The sequence below is a fragment of the Halichondria panicea genome, chromosome 3 (assembly GCF_963675165.1).
Source record: "Halichondria panicea chromosome 3, odHalPani1.1, whole genome shotgun sequence".
NCBI classification, from domain to species: Eukaryota; Metazoa; Porifera; class Demospongiae; order Suberitida; family Halichondriidae; genus Halichondria; species Halichondria panicea.
Genome location: NC_087379.1, coordinates 2317778 through 2335304, shown reverse-complemented (window position 1 = coordinate 2335304; position 17527 = coordinate 2317778). Strand labels below are relative to the sequence as shown.

The following is a 17527-nucleotide window of genomic DNA, read 5'->3' as shown; positions in this document are numbered from 1 at the left end:
TTCCCATGCACCGCCCACTTTAAATGTAAACTTATAATTATGTCGATTTTACAATACATGAAATTTAAAACACACTGTGAAAACAACGTACGTACAATATAATAGAATTATAAACTATAAACTTGAAGCATTACAGTGCTAAAACATGAGATTGTCAGTCATACAACGAGACTCTCAGGAAGTCTGAGATGAGTTCGTACAGGTGCCTCTGTGTGTTGCCCCCGGAGATGCTGTGGGTCTTGTCAGTGTAGATCTGTAAGACAATTGATATACGCATGTTAGTTTTTTTATTTGTCAGTTTATACACATACACATACACATACACACATACACGTAGAAACAGTACACTCTAGGCTGTAGCAAGTACATAATTATAATGTAGTCTACATGTACGTGTAGTTATTGACCTGTAATCTGAACTGTACATCAGCCTGAGTGAGGGCCTCCACCAGTTGAGCAGTGTGCTGAAAGTGAACATTGTCTGCAAACAATGGAGAGAAATCGATCAATGAATTATTGCAGTTTGAGGCACACAAAACAATTTCCTTACCATCTCCGGTTCCATGTATCAACAGGAAGTGGACATCACTTAGTTTAGCTGCTCTGGACAGTACAGATGAGTTCTGGGGGGGGGGGGGGGGTAATTAATGTATAGTTGAAGCTTGCATCATGTGATGTTCACATGACAAAACTTACGGCATATCCCACTGGGTTGTTTTGAGGTTGGTTCATGTATCTCTCAGTGTAGATAGAATCTACAGAATGATCATGTCCTAGTTAATTATAGCGGTACATTTACATGTGTCATAAATAAAGCTGCTCTCCCTAGAACAAGAGTATTATATCGTAGAGTTATAGTTCTGCTCACCATAATATCTCCAGTCAGTGACGGGTGCCTGAGAGATGGCCGTACTGAACACACCCTCTCCACTGCTACCTACTCTAGCAGCCATGTACCCTCCGTACGACTGTGTGCATGGGGGGAGGGGGAGGGGGGTTAGCAAAGGAAAGGACACGTGTGTGTGTACGTGTTATCTTTAGTCCAATAGTTGGTACTACAGTAACATGTAGGTCATACGGAATCAGACTTAAACTAACTAACTTTAAAAAAATAAGTGACAGCATTTACATTAGAAATTTGTAAGCACCAAACTGCACAAATTGATTACACACAAATGCACAAATGTAACAAAGTACGTGTTCCTAACACTACACAAACTAACGGACTGCACTCACCGCTCCCATGATGGCGAGGTGGTTCCCGTCAACATAGGGGAGTCCCCTGAGGTACCGCCCTCCCCTCAGCTGGTCCACCGTCTCGTAGTTACCCAAGTCACGGTACACCGAGAACTTGAAGCTATGTGTGTGAGTGCAACAAAATATATACTTGTATTAAACACAAGGCATTGCTTGAGAGGCTAAAACACTCAAGACACCAAAAGATGAACTACATGTAGGTAAAAGTAGCCACACCCACTCACTTGCTCCCTCTGTGCCCAGTCCCCCGCCCATCCACACTGACCAGAATAACATTGAGCTGTGTTACGTAATAGAGACGACTTAGACTGCTCAGCATTGTACGAGAGTCTACCTGCACAAAAGTATGTGCATACTAGACTAATAACAATGATATGTGTACGCCCACTCACAGTCTGGCTGTTTGGTCCTCCGTACACATACACGAGGACAGAGTATTTCTTGTCGGCGTTAAACTGAGGGGGGAGGAGCATTTTCCCATTTAGTGCCCACTCACCCGCCTCCTCAGACGGCACTTGAAAGGTCTCCATTTTGGGCAGACAGAGATCTCGGACTGAGTCGTGAACATGTACGTTCCTCTCCATGAATCTGATTGGCTGGAATGCATGAGTCGACGAATTGAAGGTAACAAAGAGTGAGAAGGGAATACAGGGTCCGAGGCATGTGAGGAGACAGTGAGCGAGTGTGTCGTCACAGCTGACACTGAAGTAGTCACATGACTGGGGTAATGATGGATTGGGACCTTGTGCGTGTGTGTGTGTGTGTGTGTGTGTGTGTGTGTGTGTGTGTGTGTGTGTGTGTGTGTGTGTGTGGGCTTCCCAATAGGCATAATAATTATAATGGTGTAGTTATTGACATGAAAGTCTTCCGTTCGAAATTGAATGCTCTAAAAAAATGTAGCTGTTGCACTAACATTGTAACAGAGCCTCCAGAACTCACTGTAGTATCCATGGAGTCTTTTTTTTACTACTTATTAATAGCCATGTTATTCAAATGCTCAACAACAAACATTACAGTTACTATGCTCAGGGTAAGTGACTCACTGTCTAATATGCCCCAGTCTTCTTGTGAGCAGGTGAGACACATGGAGCTCTTGGTTGTCAGACTGTAGCCGTGTACGTGGCGAGTGCCCGGGCCCTTCTCAGTAGTCACATACAGACTGGAGAGGAGGGAAACAAACAAACAGTGCCTTACATAACACTACAGCAGCTTCTGGTTCTATGAATGCATCATGCTACATTAGTATAGAGAGAGTGGGCGGTCAGACTATTGCCGCTAATGGAGTTGAAAGAATTAACTCTAGTTGTTTGTAAAATTTCCTAAAATTCAGGTGCTGTGACTTAAAAAATTATAGGTGAAGTATTTTATCATTGCTGAAGAAATGGAAGGGATGCAGTTAGTTGGTCAACTCACATGTGGTCCCCTGCCACGCCCACTATCTGCGTGACCTCCCAGGGTGCGGCAGGAGTGAGGAACGTCATCTCCCCCGTGGGTCCAGCCTGTGCCAGGTGGGGGTAGCTATCATCCCCCACAGTCTGCGGGTAGACGGTGATGAATTGGGTCTGACCCTGACTGTCCAGTTTACCAATGGGAGCCTGGACCTGGGGGGGGGGGTGGAAGTGCATGTATTAATGTGAACAAAATTAATACTCAAAACATTTTATTGATGGGAAATGATTCAAGCTCTTCAAAAATGACACTGGAAAGCTGTGAACCAAGTACAAGTCACGTGCTAGCCTTGATTCCAGTATTGTGGTATTAGATTTTGTGACCTGGAATGGAAGCTAGTCATGTGTGTGTACTCTATGTTCAGACGCCACCTTACTGTATGTAATTACTACACACGCCATGTTAGTCCTACCAGCTCCACCCATCCGTTGCTATGGGTCTCAGTGAAGACGGTGGTGCAGACACTATCTACGTACGTACAACAGTAGGAGGTGTTCTGATCCCGATTAAGCCAGCACACAAAGAAATCTCCACCCTCCACCCAACCAGCGTAGATCATGTAGTAGTCCCTGGGGGAAGATGAGAAAGAGTTGAAAAGAGGTACAATGCATGATTGTAGTACATTAAACAAAACCTTTCCTCGAGATAAAACAACATTCTATCAGGCTGATGAATGCCAACTTTCCTATACTGTAACAGAGGTTCCACTGTAGTGTGGTTGGCATTTCAAATTACTTGCGGTAGTGTAGTATGGTGGCTATGGAATACACAAATCGCTAAATAGAAGGCGAACAAACTGAACACATTCTGTATAGATACATGTACATGTAGGAAGAATTTGTTACTTGCCCGAACAAAGTCCAGAATAGTGGTAGTAGACTGTACAATATAATTTACATACTAAGTATGCAGAGACACTCACAGTGAGGGCATGGGTATGGTGATGAGACTGGGTGGTCCATCGTTGATAGTGCTGATGTTGACCATGTACATAGTCACAGTGGGGTTGGGAGTGCCAGGCTGAAGGGAGGGAGGGTAAGCAAAGATGAGGTATGCCACTACATGTACAGAGTTCAATAGTTTACAAGCGATGAGTTCAAAAGCATTGCTACTGTTCATGTACAGGGCGTAGATATACATGTACAGTAGCACACAACTAAAGACGTGGATTTGCTTATGAGAGCATTATTAAAGATACGTATGAAGTCGAAAGATTAAATCTGTGACAAATAATTTGTCATCTTTCACTGCACACTCACTTTGGGGTAGGGTATGGACTCAATGTGGGTGTACTGGTTGCTAGGCAACCCGTACTGAGGGAAGGAGTACTCTCTGACGGGTGTGTCATTGAACGAGGCGTACAAGAGTCCAGTCCCATCATGTGACCACCAGAGGGCAGAGTCCGTTGATAGAACCTCCTCTGTGTGTAGCAATGCAATGGTTAAGACAGTAGTACGTGTACAATCATGTATCTCACTTTACATGGACTTTAAAAATAATTACACTACTTTGGATTCGATAGGTATTTCAAAGGGCTAAAAAATACACCTTTTAATTGTGAATTAAAATACACAATCCTACTCAAGTTATGAGCACTCAAGTTATGAGCACTCTCAAAGTTAGCTTTCAAAACAGGGCCCATTATTTTCACCCTATCAAACCAATGCTCTTTCTACAAGACTGAACCCGAACGCAATCATTGATCTAAACACAACATTGCAATTAAATTAATTTCAATGCTACACTCACCTTCATAGACCCAGTCAGGTATGCCATTGTACAGCCCCGTCTCGGAGCCATCAGTTGTCACGGTAACAGGCTCGGAAGAAGGAGATGATGTGTCAAAGAGGTATATATTGTAGTCTATCACCATTGCCTGTGTGTTGGCACAACATAAGGCGTTGGTACTTGTAAGTCGTTAGTCAGAAAAATCAGTCAGGGTTAGTTCTACACCAACAGTGGCTGTAATTATAATGAGGTGGCTTCACACAGGACAAACTACATGCTATACATGTAGAGAGTTTATGAAGTATTAAACAGACTTACTTATTCATGCAGGGCGACCATAATTTTGAATGTATTTTTGGTATAATAATGTTATAGGCTATTAATATATATTGTGGCAGCTCTTACAATAAGCAGTCCAGTGGGGCTCCAGTCAGCGTACTGGATCTTACTACCCTCCAGCCCCGAGGGCCTCGTCACATTGAACACCTCCCTGGAGGCAGAAAAGGGTAAGAGAATGGTAAGCAAACACAGTTTGGCTAGAGTTGCAAAGTCAAATTAGAGCTACATTGTATATAGTTATGCTATACACATGCATTGTACTTTCTTTACAGGTCTTGCTAAATACATAGTTCAGTAGCGTGTGATTGTCACATGACCTACCCGTTACTGTAGAGGATGTAGTCGGCCAGTGAGGAGTGTCTGTAGACCTTCTCCCGGTTGGCTGTCAATAGGAGCTCCTGGTTGGTAGAGGTAAACTTTGGGCAGAGCTTAAAGTCCGTCACCTTGCCGTGGGTGGCAGCAATATTGTTCTGGAGGGAGGGGGTTAGATACAGTGCATGTGTACAGTCATGTACTATAGTTTGCTCAGGTGTCTAGCATACTGGCAAATGAATGTGATCCTTTTTAAAATAAATGATCACCAACTGCAAACTGCAATTCTAGCTGTTGTTATTGCAGCAAGCTCTGAAAGTGTGTTACAGTTGATCTGAGGGAAGCCACTAATTAAGGATAGACACACTCACCAGTTCGTCTAGGGTGATGACAGTTGAGGTGTGGTTGGTGGTGGGGTCGAATAGTAGCAACCCGTGATTGTGGGACAAGTGGACCAACTGACCTGTGCCTGTGTGTGTGTGGGGGGGTCGGGGGTGGATCCAGTATTGCACACGTAACACCATATTACAAGGGTACATGTAATCTAAGGAATTGCATTCCTACGACTGTCTAGTGGTCAAAAGATTAAACAGTGGGATAAAGCTAGCCACATGAAAAGTGATTCCTCTCCACACATCCTAGTCAGACAGCACCACACCACTTCCTACCGGGCCCTTGTGGTGTACCAACCATGCATTGTACTATTGGCAAAACACCTCATACAATCAATAGCTGGCTTGTGGAACTGGTAAGAGCCCCATATTTGTGTCATTTTTGTGTCATATTTGTAGGTATAGTAACAACGTACTTGTCCATTTCCCAGAGTAGGTGGAGTACCTGAAGTCACTGTTGAACACATCGTCGAGGGTGATACCATTACAGGACCTCTCCACACGACCACTGATACCAGCCACTGTGTGTGTGTTGTGTGTGTGTGTGTGTGTGTGTGAGGTGTGGGTGTGGGTGGTTGTATAAATGAAGGGACAAATTTGCAATACACGACTGTGTGTGTTAGAAACTGTATGGAGAAGGAAACTACATGGCATTATTCAACCAGTGAAATTAAGACCATTTCCTGGCCATGAATTACAAATAGTACACACTGTTCAGACAACAGCATCCCCATGGTAATGCCAGTACCGTATTCACCCGAATTACCGGGACACAAAAAAATAATTACGGCTTGCAGTGTCCCTTGGAATAGAGCAAGAAAAATTACGTTAAAGTCGAAGTGTCCCTTGTATTAGGGTGTCCCGTAGTAATTAGAACGAATATTTCCCCATTTAAGTATGTACACGGCCTCGATTCCAGGCCGAGGCTAGCGTCTCCAGCTAAGATGTCTTTCGTGCAGTTTAGAAGCTGTGTACGCGGGTTCCATGTCTACAAAGGTGTCTTCAACCGTCAGTGACATATTACGGTGCCAGAGAGTAGAATCCAGAGAGTTTCTAAGAGTTTTGAGTCTCTATCGAGCTAACATGCTCTTTTCGTTCTAATTAGATCAGGACGTCTAAAAATATTTACATTTCCTGTTGTTCCTTAATATAGAATGAAAAAAATTACGTAAGTCCGAAGTGTCCCTTAGAATAGAGTGTCCTGGTAATTCGGGTGAAAACGGTAGCTCACCTAGTACTACTATGAGAGTAGCCAGCACCAAGGCCATTGCAATGATGGACATGGCAAGGCACAGCTTGCATGACCGGGCTGACAGGCACGCTTTGGCATTGTACACCTCACCATCTGTGGCCGTCTCCTGTGCCCCCGTGTGTGTGTGTGTGTGTGTGTTGTGTGAGGGGTAGACAATATTAAATGTGTGTATAAATAATATGGGGTAGACCTGGACTAGACACAAGGAGAATGTGTCATCGCACGTGTGTGTACACTGTAGGGGGAGCAATATGTAAACCTGCAAACCATCCTACCATCCTACCATGGTATATTTATATAGTACCATAATTAATAAAGCCTGAACTGCCTGAACTGAACTAGCTAGCTAGCTATAGACTTGTTTTTCAGACCTCTACAATGAGTGCGCTTCTCTCCTCCTCTACAACCTCTCCACTCTCTTCCCCCGAGGTAGTCTCATAGCGCTCAGACAACATCACCTGGCTCTCCAGTACTACTCAAACTACTCTTGTTTCTCTGAGTCCTTTACTCTGTTTTTCTAAAGACGACCTTTCCCCTAGAATCAATCCACATCCGCAAAGAAAGGATGTGAGAATAATTAGTAGTTTCACACTGTAATTACGTAATGCTATGTTCAATTACAAAATATGTGTACATACGTAACTACCAGTAACTACCAGTAACAATTCTTTCGTTCGTACATATATTCTTTCTACTAAACGTCTTTAAGTTGCTAGATCTAGCCGATCGGCCTGCATGGTCTCGAGGCTAGGTCTTAAGCTACCTCTAGTCGAGTTTCCAATAGATTGTCTTTTTGTCCTCTGGGATCTCATACAAAAGCGGGTGGTCGTACTTCCCTTCAGTAATTAGGGTGGCTACGAATTTGTTTTCTGTGATGCATGCAAGGTGGTTCATACTCCGTTGTCTATTGTGATAGGTTTCGTCATCTTTCAGTTCCAGTTTGAGGCGTCAGTTGTGGAACACGTGTTTGTCGTCGGTGGTGTGCATACATGCAGCTGGGTGAAACGGTACAGAATGAAGCAAACCTTTCATTAACAAAATAATCTATCTAAGCCCACCAGAGTCGGTACATATGAGTGTTGAACAACACATTCCCCAGATGGATATCATTGTGAGACAATCCTAGGGCATGTAACACACACTAACAAGTTAGTTTGAGCTTCAGTTCTGCTTAGGCAATCATATGGCAAATACTCAGTCGTATTTGATTACAACCACACAGTAAAAACACAGTAGCAAAACATGTTAAATGAAACGCATCTTTGAAATTTAATGTAGAAATGATATACATTTCTGACACTAAAATATGATAATGCATCTCATATAACATAACTGAATGTGCATAGGTTTTGCGAGGGGATCTGCTGAACCAACTCTATGGTATACAACAATTGTTAATCAAGGCATTACGAAAAGAACTTGGATTATTGTTCTGCTATATCGTATATGTAATAGTTGTACCATGGATATCAAGGGTGTATTGGATTTGTACTACCGAGGGCAGTTCGTATTCCTAGAGGGCGCAGCCCGAGGGAATACATACAACTGCACGAGGTAGTACAATAACAATACACACGCATATATCCACGGTACAGGTAGCTCTCCTTTTTCTTGGAGGATTCGTCTTTTTTTTCTTTGTTCCTCCAACGTATTTTATCTTATTCACCTGTGTGGCAAAGAACAGAAAAAGGAGAGGCTGTGAAGCGGGAGGCTAAAGAGGTAGTGCAATTACTATAACTAATTGCAGAAAGAACAGCTAAAGGACTCCTTTTAAAAAAAGCTGTCTCATAATTGGTACCATCTCACAATACTCTCTTTTACTCCAACAGTCTACACACATGCAAAGAGGTAGACCTCGCTGTGCATGCACAAACCAACTGAGGCATAGTAATAAGCACATACAATAGACACCAGGTCTCCCTTCCGTTCTTTCGGCCTGGGAGCAAGGCTGTTAGCTGCAAGAGTGAGAAAAGAGCTGCAAAGCTACACTGTTGCAGCAGCCATTAATGTTTTGCCTTTGAACTTTTGACATCCTTTTTAGCAACAATCATGGTCGATCATTTCCCATTCTTTAAGTTTCCCCACTTTGCCATAGCCTCATCCCCACGCCCACTTTACTTCAGGATTAGCCTCGATCCCAGGCCGAAAGTTTTCACTTTTTTTCCTGTTGTGCATGACTGATGACGGTCTGAAGGAAGCTTGAAGCTTATCGAGTCAGATCCCCTGGGACATCCGGCTTTACATCTCATCTCATCCGTCAGGATGCGGTGGACAGTGGTGAACACCTACTCATATTTCAGGGCAAGCTGAGAGGAAAATGCATGTTTGGAGGTAGAAAATGTTTCCAGCCGCTATTTGTAACGGTTAGGCGAACACTAGTTGTTTGCCTAATTCTACTAAAGCGAAAACTCGGCTTGCATTGAGGATATGTTAGGAGGCCTGCATGCAGGAAATAGATATAATGTATGTATAATAATTATAGCTAGTAGCTTATGTAGATTTATACATGCACACATACACATACAAGTGAATTGCAGACTTGCAAAAGAAAGTTACCATGTATGTATTATTATTATCTATCCTACATATAAAGCTTGCTCATATAATAGGGCCAAACTGAAGATAGCATTCTTAAAAAGCTCCTGTATAAAGCAAGAGAGAGTTTTTTCTTGCTTGGTACAAGTTTAATTAATCATTGTCATTTTGATTAGTAGCGTGAGGGAGAGGGAGAGAAGTTTTCTCCCTCTCAGTCCCACGCTACCGGCTGGAATTCGAGACTAGCTGCTTAATTGTGAAGGCGGTTACTTGGCTAGCAACTTTAGCTAGTACATACGTACACACAAAACTATGATCCACAAGGATTTGGGGAGCGACCACAATTGACTAACTATAGATAGAAGAGAACTTCTCTATCATCTAATGGATTGAAGACCAATTGTATACTAATTATGGCCACACTAGACTCTTCACCATCTGACTTCCAAAGAATTACTTAATTGGTAACTCAGCTCAACAGTGGCACACTTAGTAAGATACCATGCCCCCCCCCCTTCCACATCCATTGCAGTGGGTTCAAACTACACCTTCCTTGTGAAGTTGAGGCCTATCAATCTGTGCAACAATATTTTTCCACTGGATTCATCAATAAGGTATAGACTAGCCTCGACTCAAGGCCGCTTGAAAAAGGCGCCTTTTTCAAGCGGCCTTGAGTCGAGGCTAGGTATAGACTAGATATAAAATGTTCTCTCATGCTATATATAATTATATACATGTAGATCTAATTGCCTACTAAATCACTAGACCTAGACCTATCTGAATGTTTGCTCATAAAAATAACATTGCTAATTGTTAACACTCACTATATTAATTATATTTAACGCTCTGTAGTTTAGTTCTTTGTTAGAACTGGATTTTACGCCTTGAGGGATCAGCTAATTGTTTCTCTCCAGGTCCATTCTTATCTGGTGTGGCACTTTGGTTATCTTTCTCTTCATCATGTTGTTGACCATTCTCGGCATCTGGTGTGGCACCACCTTGTTTGTCCTGTACGAAAAAGAAAACAATGGCTCAAATGATACATGTATAGAAAATTAATTCACCTTGGACCTCAGCTGTGTCCTATACTTTTCAGCCCACTTCTTAAAGACGCTACAAAATTGAAGTTAGTTATAGCAAGCTAAAAAATACTGTGAAATGCCCAAACCTTTTGGCTTCATCAAACTTGTCAGCGTTTTTGCAGTAGAACCTCACTACAATCTCTTTAAATTTTGCAGGGAGAAAACTGGACACATCTGCTAGTTCGATCCAATCAGGCTCTGGCTCTTCATCTTGGTCGTGGTGCTTTGGGAAGAACATTATGTGATCAAACGGATTCTTCTCCTTCATACCAAAATCAAATGACACCTCATCAAGGAAAACGTCTTCTTCTGTAATAGCTGAATCCTTCAAGAAGTCTTGCAATATTGTGTCCTATACATGTGCACACAAATTATTTACTTTTTTGTTCTCATGCAGAGCCTCAGGGTAATTAATATGCAGCTGATTTTCTCTTACAATACTTAAATTCGTAATTATTCTCACAAGGTTTGACGACAAAGGAACTTCTCCTAGGAACTTGTACAGCTCTCTCTTCTGGAGTTTTACCAGAATATCTTTAGCCTACAGATATAGTTGATGCATGCTTGTAATTTTTGGTTAGACTAATACATACTTCCTTTAGCTTCTTTGCACTTTCCCTACTGTCTTCTTCACTGACACTAGTGCTTAGTATCAGCTGGAAAACATGATCGGTCAAGTTGGTGTAAAGCTCTTCATCTGGTCCGTACATCGGCTTGTCAGTGAACTCGGACATTTTTTTCTCAACAACGGTTCCATTTTCACTGCAATAATGAGTATAACGGGTGAAGGTTTTTCTTGTTTTTAGGGTACTATAGCAAATTTACATCAAATTGATTGTATAATGATGTATGGAATGGTGGAGTCAGAAATAGAGGGCTAGCTAACTTAGCACGCTCTCAGACCAATCAGATCAAGGATTGACAAAATTAAAATAATGACAAGAAGCGTATGCGTTCTATGCAGTAGGACGCATTATAGCTAGCGTTAGTCAGCCTAACTGCATGTGGCTATTGTTAGCCAGACAAGGAGCTTATAGTAAGCTGAGTTGACTGCACTATAATAATTTATAGTGCTGTGCAATGCAACCCTTTTTCTTGTTCTTTTATAGCAACGTTCTTGGGGCAAACCAAAAAAATTCATAGCTGCTAATCAAGCGTCCGCATTGACCTGTTGGAGGTTTTGACACTGACGTATATATTGTGCAATGACCTCTGGTAAAGTGCTCGGACAAACTCTCTAATGCATAGGAAAGGCGCCTGATTCTCACTATAATTTTGCATCGAGGCGTAGCTGTACGAAGGATATACAGTAAACTGAATCAAATTTGCCAAAAGAACGTGGCTAGAAGCCAATATAGAAGCTGTAGCCGTTGAGCAGTTACAGCTGGAATAAAATTATATAGAGTCTACCGTTTTTAATAGTAACATAACACACATCCTGTTCACTTACTCGATCCTTCCTGTTGGAATAGTGAACAGTCCAGACTGGTCTGCTAAGATAAGAGCCTTTGCAAGCATATCCTCGATCAGTCTGGTAGTTTTGTGCTTATAAACATGCCTGTGCAGCAACTCCCGAGTCTGAAACATCTGAAAGATATTCCTTGCCTCCTATAAGAACAGATCAAAAACGAGATTCGTCTCCTACTTTATTAATTAACTACGCACCTTGTCCCTGAAGCAGATCTGCAGACGTTCACCATCTGGCTTGAGAACACGAATGAACTGCATAGCTCTGTCAATGTCAAAGACGCAAGTGAGACCAAGATGGTGGCAGTCCCTCTTGAAGTAGTCCCATTTGTCCACATCAACTTTATTCCTCTTGTTTGCAACAATCTATTGGAAGAATGCATGTATCCATCAAGCGTCAATATTAACACTAAAAAGTTAATTTACCTCATAGAGAAAACTCTTTTCAACTGTTCGTCCTTTGTGTGGCCAATCCTCAATAAGCTTGGCAGAATCAGTCGATTTATCACGATAAGACATCTCCTTGGGATCAATCAGCTCCTTAATGAACACAATGTCATCTGTTTTATCAGACAGGTCATACTTTTTGAACTCTTCCATGAGATGATTTTGTTCAATGAGATAGTCAAACATCTTTAACGACCCTTGCTCATGCTATTACATGTAAAAGAAAATAAAGCAAGGCTTGAAAAAGCATACATTTTTAAGTTAACTCACCTCCCATTCAGGTTTTCCTTCCCTCATTCCTGGAATGACTTTGATACCCCAAACATGTGAGAAGGGCCCATGACCTGCATGGTATTACAATGATTCATGCAATCTATGTTTTTTATATAATAACTAGTGTTCAAGCTGGCGCTGTGCTAATGCCTCTCGCCATGATTTGCTTTCGCTCAAAAGTATAGAAGAGAAAGTATAGAAGAGGAAAAAGTGTATAAAATAATCTGTCTAAAACTGACTTGCAATTGTATAATTATGGTATCATTGTTGTGTTTTGTGGCTGCTTATACCAGGACCTCAAGGATCTAGGAAGCAACAAAGAAGAAGATTTTGTTTTCAATTAATTATAAGCGGAAGTGCATAATTATTTCATAAAGTTAGCTTATTTATATAAAGTCACTGAGAAGAAAAGACTTATTACATGCATCTATTGTTGTATTATGTGGCTTTAATACCAGGACCTCAAGAAAGAAGAAAATTGGATCTGTAGTTCATGCAGTGTATAATTATAATATTTAAGAAGAAAAGACTTGTGTACATACATATTGTTATCTATAGTAGTGTTTTGTGGCTTACCAGGCCCTCAAGAAAAATATGATTCTGCCAGGAGGATCTGGATCTGGGGAATGAGCGCGCATGCGCATTACATTCATAGGAATAATTAAAGGGTGTGTCCAAAGAGATCAATTTCACAAATGGCTACTGCTAGCTAGCTGTTTTAACAGGTATTTTCTGAGTCTTGTAGCTAACAAAAAGCTAGCGCTTTAGTGCAAGGCTAACTCATATGTTGAATAGAAAGTTTGTGCGGACAGATGATGCTATGAAAGATTCTGAAGAGACTGCAACAGCCTTCAATGTGAGTCAAACTAGCCATAACTCGAGAAAGAAGCTTTAGTTTGCTAATCCACGAATCAAAATCCAAGAGAACGTGGCTAGAAGCCTATAGAAGCTGTTAGTTTTCGTCGCATTGCAACCGTTGAGCAGTTACAGCTGGAACAGACACACAGACACACACACAGACACACACACAGTCAGCTTTACCGTATCCGTATCCCTCGTGCGGCTACGCCTCGAGGCATAATTATTATACCTAGATCATGACAGAGGCCAGCAATCTTCACACAAAGCACATCTTCGGTGGTGATTTTGAGCTTAGGCTGATCATGCTGGAGTTTTTCCACCAGCTTACCAGCAAGATGAGCTACCCTGTATAATGGTATAATTAATGTGGAAACCATGACTTCATGTAATTATGCAGGGTATACATCCTATAATATTCCATGGCATGAAGCTCATAATATCGATCCCCTTACCCTATAGAGTGCTCAAAGCGGCTATGTGAGCCTCCTGGGTACACAAAGCAATTTCCTCCCAGCTGCTTGATGTAGCGAAGGCGTTGGAATTGAGGAGTGTCAATGATCTTCACCAAAAGTGGATGCAGTCTGATGTGGCCATGAATCGGGTCGTTGAACACTTTCTGCATGTGGTCACAATTTTTAGTGTTGAATATCTTTTTGGTGTCTTACCTTCTCAAGCTCTTTACAATGTGGTAGGGCAGATGGTGGGGCAGCCATTGTCTGCAAATAATTCACAAAACATTTTGCCCCATATGAAGGAGAAATTACCCAGTCTCATAAATGTTATGCATACAAACACAATGAGCTTTTATACGAAGGTATACAGTAGCATTATTATTTCTCAAACATGTGAAAATTTCAAGCTCAAAATATGATTGTTGAATGCATTTCACCAAGCTGTTGTGGTTTTTTCACAGGGCTGTGATTTTATAATGCTTTTTAATAGACCATGCAGTTTGTTATCCTGGCTATGAATATTTACTGTCAAATATAGCTCATGAATTCTTATAACACAGTACGCTATGTTAACGTTCACGATCGTGTATAGGCTTACATAATAAGCTCTTATACACAGGCCACATAACATACCATGTCAAGGTAACATAAAGTCAGTCAAAATTAATTGGCAGCTTCACCAACTCGATTCTTGCATGGACACTGTCTTATGTCTTGTGTATTGTGTCTTGTGGTTTGTGTCATGTGTCTTATCTTGTATGTCAACAATAGACAATTATGTGGAAGCTCACATGTGCTGCCAGCTATTGTGCATTTTATAATGTGACTATATTGTATATATAGACTATAGAGCGCACTAAATGCCTATTATGTTAGTGGTGCCTAGGGAGCACACACACAGTCAGTGTGTGTAATTGTTAATCCAAAATTAATGCTTGTCAGTTTTGGCTGAACATCATTTACACTTCTGCTGTTTCTTTACAATAAAATACATGCACAGTGACTATGGCACTGTTTATAAAGTTGCGCATGCAGTCATGCTAATTAAAACACTACCGTATAGCTGGTAATTTTCGTGGGGCAAAATATTCATGGTTTTTGTGGTTTTTGTCGTGGAAGCTCTGACCATGAATATTTTACCCACGAATGAAGCGACCTTGCCTACCTTTACCTGCAGTGCAAGCAGCAACCACGAAAATATTATCCACGAATTCGAAATCACTAAATACTGCTCAACCACGAATGTGTTGGTGAATGACCAAGCTACAACATATACCCAAAAATGTTTCCATGGAAACATAAGGTGGTGTGTTTGTGGTGGTTAATAGAACAACAGCAAATTGTTATAGTGGGTAATCGGTTAAAGTAATAAAACAGTAATCTTGTACAGCTAAGGTCCTAGACTTCATCACATAATTGTTCAATGGTTTAGGTATCTGACTATCTCTTTATGGGTCTCACATGATTTACTGGTTTTTAGGTACACTTTTGGTTAGAGTAATATCTTCTGAAAAATTTTATAGCTTAGCTTTATGTAGCCTCGGTCCCAGGCCGATTTTTTTTTAATAGAACGAAGTTGAAAAATACAGGCGACCTAGCGTTCAATTGGGGACGGATCGGCCTGGGGTCGAGGCTAAGCTTTATGGTAAGTTTTTAATGGATCAATGAACCTGACAATGAATATTAGTCAAATTATAGCTCATGAATTTTCTTATTAAACAGTATGCCATAATTTTATGTTAATGTCATCATTTTAGGCTTAAGCTAGTTACAATTATAGGCCACCTAACATGCCAAGTCAAGGTAGGTTAGGGTTTTACTCACCACAAAGTCAGTTAAAATGAACAGCAGCTTCACCAACTCGATTCTTGGACACTGTCCTGTATAGCATACTGTATACTGTATGTCAACAATAGACTATTGTGTGAAAATATGCATGTGAGTCACATGCGCTATACCACTTAGACTATTGTGCGTAATTATACCGTATAATTATGTTAGTGTGGTGATTAACACAATTACACGCACTGTACTCCTTATAGGGAATGAATGCTCGTCATTTTTGGCTCAATTAACATTTACACTGGAAATTTGCTGTTTGATCGTTACAATCAAGTTTCTATTAATTTTAACTGTTATGAAATAGTACAAACTTGGAACACAAGTATAGGATATACCACACTTAAGAAGAGGATATGCATCCATATATCCTCCACTACTGTGGTTACTCCAAGGGGTATGTAACCATGGTGGTAGCGGAGGATATATTATAGATATTTAAGCAACATTGAATCTTTCATAAGATAGCCAAACTATCTATAGATATTGTGACAAAGATTCAAACCTTAGCTGGAAACCGTTGATTCTCTCCCTAACCGATTACCACACTATAACAATTGTTTACTGTTTTAGTAATCACCACAAACCCAGTCATGGAAATACTTTTGGATATGTTGATATAGCTTATTCATTCGCCAACACAATGGTATCATTCAGCAGAATTTCTTAGAAATGTTCCAATCATAAGATATTTACATTTAAGTACAACTACTCACACATTTTTGGTATTCTACTTTCTAGACTGTATATACTACGTGACCGCAGCACTATAAAAGGACCTCCCCCTAGCAACAATTCAATCCATGATGCAGACTGCGAAAAGAACAAGGATTTTACAGCCATCAAAGAGCTTCATTGTAGTTGAAGAAACACGTTGACTCTTACAGATACTCAAGAGCATTCTTGGTCCAAGCGTTGACCATTCGACGTCCCTTACTGGAGTTGCAAGCTCTCAAGCATGGCTCTTTTCTACTTTCTTGAACAAATGAAAAAAACAACTTGAAACTGTGCACGCCGGGGCTGTATAATATTTTTCTATAATTCAATTCGAGTATAAAAAGCCCGCAGTTGAGCATGAGCTTAAAATAAAGATACGCTTTTATAGTCGAGTAAGCGCTAATAATCCAGTTTCTACGGTAGCTGTTATGATTGTTTCACAGGACTGAAAATGCTTTTTAATGTAATAGACCAGTTTTCTCATATAGAACCTGGCTATGAATATAATACGGTCATAATTATAGCTCATGAATTTCTTATAACGTTATAAGATACTTGAATCCACGGCCTAATTAACATGTCAATTAAGTCAATGCTCACCACAAAGTATATAGGTCAAAATGAACTGGCAGCTTCACCAACTTGATTTTTGCATGGATATACTGGTCTTGTGGTATAATGTCAACAATAGACTTATTATGTGGAAGCTCACATTGCTACCAGCTATTGTGCATTTTATAATTATAGAGCGCACACAATACCTATAGTGGTGATTATAACAATTACACGCACTGTATACGTGCTCCCTCTAGCTATAGGCCCTATTATAATTTTATACTGCTTGTAATTTTTGGCTGAACATCATTTACACTTCCGCTTTTTGAATTAAACATAAAATGATACCAGTTAATCATTATTAGGTTATGAAATACATGCACAGTGACTATGACACTGCATGTTTTCATGCTAATTAAAACACTATACCTATATAGCTGTACATGGAAACTTACCTAATAGCAACTCCAACGAGACTGATACAAGTGGTTTGCGAGTCTTGTAGGAAGTCACATGTATCCCCATATAAGGAATAGTTCCTGTTTACAGTGGAGTAAAATAATATTTACT

General features: G+C 40.7%; 2 protein-coding genes across 4 annotated transcripts; both read right to left on the bottom strand.

The window, feature by feature from the left end:
* Window positions 1-26: 26 nt before the first annotated feature.
* On the bottom strand, window positions 27-7258 carry LOC135334388 (prolyl endopeptidase FAP-like). Its single transcript, XM_064529542.1, has 20 exons — window positions 7101-7258; window positions 6709-6835; window positions 5894-5998; window positions 5457-5554; window positions 5095-5243; window positions 4840-4924; window positions 4456-4582; window positions 3966-4126; window positions 3629-3726; window positions 3119-3275; window positions 2671-2858; window positions 2301-2416; window positions 1650-1999; window positions 1482-1591; window positions 1237-1357; window positions 869-968; window positions 697-755; window positions 551-623; window positions 408-481; window positions 27-253 (listed from the first exon to the last, which is right to left on the bottom strand). The coding sequence occupies exons 1-20, from the start codon at window positions 7182-7184 to the stop codon at window positions 155-157; spliced, it is 2481 nt and encodes an 826-aa protein (XP_064385612.1). The 5' UTR covers window positions 7185-7258; the 3' UTR covers window positions 27-154.
* A 2722-nt stretch (window positions 7259-9980) lies between these two features.
* LOC135334398 (deoxynucleoside triphosphate triphosphohydrolase SAMHD1-like) lies at window positions 9981-17497 on the bottom strand. 3 transcript variants are annotated; one of them, XM_064529555.1, is made up of 14 exons: window positions 17413-17497; window positions 15671-15738; window positions 14060-14110; window positions 13847-14010; window positions 13624-13739; window positions 12531-12604; window positions 12240-12467; window positions 12012-12179; window positions 11797-11954; window positions 10940-11108; window positions 10810-10887; window positions 10433-10698; window positions 10329-10377; window positions 9981-10272 (listed from the first exon to the last, which is right to left on the bottom strand). In XM_064529555.1, exons 1-14 carry the CDS (start codon window positions 17480-17482, stop codon window positions 10129-10131), a joined length of 1803 nt encoding a protein of 600 aa, XP_064385625.1. In that variant the 5' UTR covers window positions 17483-17497; the 3' UTR covers window positions 9981-10128. The 3 variants fall into 3 exon arrangements, with proteins under 3 accessions (XP_064385625.1, XP_064385626.1, XP_064385627.1); XM_064529556.1 differs by having other exon boundaries at window positions 15671-15726; XM_064529557.1 differs by lacking the exon at window positions 15671-15738 and having other exon boundaries at window positions 17413-17452.
* Between the last annotated feature and the right edge of the window lie 30 nt (window positions 17498-17527).